The sequence below is a fragment of the Egretta garzetta genome, unplaced genomic scaffold, assembly GCF_000687185.1.
Source record: "Egretta garzetta isolate BGI_Z169 unplaced genomic scaffold, ASM68718v1 scaffold1450, whole genome shotgun sequence".
Lineage (NCBI taxonomy): Eukaryota > Metazoa > Chordata > Aves > Pelecaniformes > Ardeidae > Egretta > Egretta garzetta.
Window position 1 is genome coordinate 24,790 of NW_009258326.1, and position 1,139 is coordinate 25,928.

General features: G+C 54.4%; 1 protein-coding gene across 1 annotated transcript in view; it reads left to right on the top strand.

Annotated features, from left to right (window-relative positions):
- MRPL34 (mitochondrial ribosomal protein L34) overlaps positions 1-796 on the top strand; it is a 3,175-nt gene extending 2,379 nt beyond the window's left edge. The window contains exon 3 of the mRNA XM_009639476.2: positions 681-796. Within this exon, the coding sequence (XP_009637771.2) occupies positions 681-796 (116 nt within the window). The remainder of the gene's footprint in view (positions 1-680) is intronic.
- Positions 797-1,139: the final 343 nt, after the last annotated feature.

A 1,139-nucleotide genomic window follows, 5' to 3' on the forward strand; every position in this document is an offset into this window, starting at 1 on the left:
CTTCATGGTATGGGCTGTTCCCCACCGCGGCTGGGGCGCTCCGTGGGGAACAGGGCTCCCCCAGGGCCTGGCGGTCCCCCCCCGCGCGATGGGGGGCTGACAGCAGCTGGGGCATTGCCAGGATGCCGGGTGTTTCCTCCACCTAGAAGGCTGGGGGGCAAAAGGGGGAAATTGGGGCATCTCTGAGGTGTGGGGTGCTCCCTCATCGCCAGGGCTGGGGGGTGCACTGAGGGGGCTGCGGGCTGTGAGGTTGCTCAATCCTTTCTGTGCCCCCTAAGCAACAACAGGGACTTGGTCTGGTGCCTGAGTGTTTGGCAGTGGCTGTCATAGCCGAGAGGCTTCCAGCCCCCCTCCTTCCTTTTGTAGCAACGTAATAATTTTTGGAGAAAGAGGGTTTTCCTTCTGCCTGTCTACAAGCTCCGTAACTACAGGAAAAGCAGTGGTGTCCCTGTGGTCTCCACATACCGTGGCTGAGAGCTTAGGTGGCCGTTCCCGAGCCTGTGTTGGTGGTTTTCCCTTAACCCACATCCACATGTGTGTGCATCATGCTGGGGCAGCGCCCTGCTTTCAGCATCTGGGTGCTGGGCCTCGTGTTGCTGAGCATTGTTACTGCGGTTCCTTTCAAAAGCTGAGAAGGGGGCACGTAATATCTATTATCTTTTTCACCTTTCTGCTTTTAGATGAGGACTGTCGTCTTCCTAGGAAGCTGAGCACCCTGGGTGACACAGGAAAAGTAGATGCATCTTATCTCTCACTCACTTCCGAAATCGTAGAAGGAACCAGTGTTGTCTTCTGAGGTTGCTTAATTGCACTTGTTTTGCTGGGTTTTTTTGAGTTTGCCTTTCCCCAAAGGAAATGAGGCACCTGCTCCATTCAGGTGCTGTTTTTTCACTTCCACACCGGACGCTCTGTCAGCTTCGCTAGCTTGGCCGGGGTGCGCTTTCCTTGGTTAAAGAGTGGCAGAAGGCACACAGGGGGAATGTTTCCTGGTGACGTTACACAGGAGGCATGGTTCAGTGTGCCTTGTGTGATAGGTGCGTAAACATGGCCGTGACCTACTGGGGCCTATTTATCTGGTGCCCTTGGAGCAGATAAGGATCATTGCACTTGGAGTATTGTCTAATTCTGAATATCCAGGA